Source organism: Alligator sinensis, unplaced genomic scaffold (assembly GCF_000455745.1).
Source record: "Alligator sinensis unplaced genomic scaffold, ASM45574v1 scaffold451_1, whole genome shotgun sequence".
Lineage (NCBI taxonomy): Eukaryota > Metazoa > Chordata > Crocodylia > Alligatoridae > Alligator > Alligator sinensis.
Window position 1 is genome coordinate 831540 of NW_005842097.1, and position 2405 is coordinate 833944.

Below are 2405 nucleotides of genomic sequence, written 5' to 3' on the forward strand. Positions count from 1 at the left end.
CCCTCGTTCTGCACGCAGATCCAGGGGCACATGCCCCCATGCCCTCCTGGGGTGCACGTAGCAGCAGGAGCCGCATCCCCCATCCCGTGCTCCACCCCGGCTGTGCAGTGCCTGCTCTAGCCTCAGCTCCTCCCTCCCTCACCACCATGGGAACATATCCGTATTTAATACCTTATATATACTGAGTTCCCTTTATGTGAATTTGAATTGTATGCAGTTTTCCTGAAACGCATGTATAGCATATAGCAAAGGAAACCTGTGTATGCAGCAGAATTAGAGCCTCTAATTCTGCTGTATACACAGGTTTCCCTCTTATTTAGAAGGACACTTAAGGTGAGGTTCTGAGGCCCTCACTAAACTCATCACTGGCCCCTTTGTGCCAGGTGAAAGGGTGGAAGAAGGTTCTGTTGGATGGTATGTTGGACAGGCATCCCTAGTCTGTGCCTTGGTTTCCCCATTGGAAAAATGGAGATAACAATACAGGCCTCTTGTGTGAAGTGCTTTGAAATCTGCTGCTGAGAAGTGTTTTACATGCCAGTTTTGGTCTGCAGCTTTTAGGGCCTTCACAGTCCCTGGTCACAAAGCAGCTAGCCTGAACAGAGTGGCTCAGCTTCAAGTGATTGTAAAAGTGGTTTAAAGTCACTGTAGAGCCCTTTCTCCTGAGAATTGAATTCTTTGCCCATTGGTGATGTGTAGGGGGTGCACCCCCTGCGAAAAGCGCTGCTGGCCTGTGGGCAGTTGCCGCTTGCTACCCCCGCTTCACCCCCGACACCGCTGGCAGTGTTTGCGGGTGGTCCCTGATCGCCATTGGCTGCTGCTGGCAGCATCTGCAGGTGGTTACTGACCACCAGTCTGTGCCCCCCGCCGCCGCCACCACTGTGGCTGCCTGTAGGAGCTCCCCGCTCGCTGCTGCCACGCCTCTGCCACCACCGACTGTGGGTGGTTGCCATGCCCCCCCAGCCTCTGGTGGCACGCAGCGTTCATGTCTGTGCCTCTTAGAGATGCATCAGAGGGGCTCACCTCCAAAGTATTGAGTGGTAGGCACGTGATGGTTATCAGCATGGCTTCAGCAGCAGGGAGATGGCCTTGTTGGACTGAACAGGCAAAATGAGCTCTGTATGATTTCTGCCCTATATAATTAATGTTAAAAAGATAGAGTGCAGTGAAATAGAATCACACTCACTGCAAAAACTTCAGTTGGGTAGGGGTTCACCTTTCCCTTAAATAAATCTCCCACAAAGGCTGGTTTCAGTTATGGGAAGATGGAAGAATCATCATATCTTTGCCCAGCCTTGTTGTGCAAATACGGTAAAATGATACAGGCTGGAGTTAGCTGTTTTTTTATTAACATCAACAATACAGTAGCCAAATACAAGTTTTCCTGCTTGCATGTGGAGAGCCTCATTCTGAAGTTGGATTCAGAAAAAAACACTGAGCTCATGATTGTTTCCAAGTAAACTTGAGCTTGTGAGAACAGGTAGTTGCTGTGGGCTAACTCAGAGCCTGGGAGCTTCCCTGTTTTCAGAGCGTTTTGGTGGCATCAGACAGATGCTGGCACTGTAGAAAGGTGCTTGTTTGCAGCAGGCAGCTCATGGTGACCTGAAGGATGCTAGGTGTCATGACTCATACAAGCAACTTCATAACTGGGGATTGTTTTATCTGCTTTAGTGAAATGAAACTGTTGCTTGGACAGCTGTTTGTACCAGCCTTTGAGTTAAGAATGGGATTTTGACTTTCTGTTGTGCTTATTTCTGTTCCCTGACTGAACAGCTTAAGTAAATAAGTATTATGGCTGTTAGAAATCAACGCATAGACTGAATATGTGTAAACACTCTGCCTGTAGACTTTGCCTCTGCAAAGCAACCATGTAGTCACAGTCAGTATCATTGCTTTGTTGTCGTTGTTAAACGTAATGAATTCATATTGGCTTACCATACACACACTTCTGTAAGCATATCAGTGCGCAAAGTCTTTTATGCCTCGGATTTAGACTTGGTCATGATTCTTTTCCACAGGAACATTCCTACCCCAGCGAGGCCAAGCTGAAGGAACAGCTACAGCGGGTAGTGCGGTGGCAAGTTTTTCGGAAAGCAGCTTTGGCAAACACAATTCAAGGGATTGAACTGAAACGCAAATTGCTTCCACGTTCCCCGAGTATAGGGCTCTACGCATGCTCAAAAAACTAACTCATGTTTCTGCCAAAAATGGAGGGATGTCAGTGAGTACATGCTGGAGAAATAAAAACCTAAATCCCCAGACCCCCCCTCCCCAAACTGTTTGGGAGATGGTAATATATTAAATTAGGTCTCTAATTTTTCCATGATTATGATAAATTACACGATGAAATGTCAGAGAAGCATATTTCTCACTATGTCTTAATAGTGCCATATACTCTTTCCTTTACA

The 2405-nt window shown here is 47.0% G+C and overlaps 1 protein-coding gene across 1 annotated transcript in view; it reads left to right on the forward strand.

Annotated features, from left to right (window-relative positions):
* Positions 1 to 2405, forward strand: part of LOC102374145 — a 19636-nt gene extending 17231 nt beyond the window's left edge. Inside the window, 1 exon segment of the mRNA XM_025204792.1 lies at positions 2016 to 2405. Within this exon segment, the coding sequence (XP_025060577.1) occupies positions 2016 to 2186 (171 nt within the window). The 3' untranslated portion in view covers positions 2187 to 2405.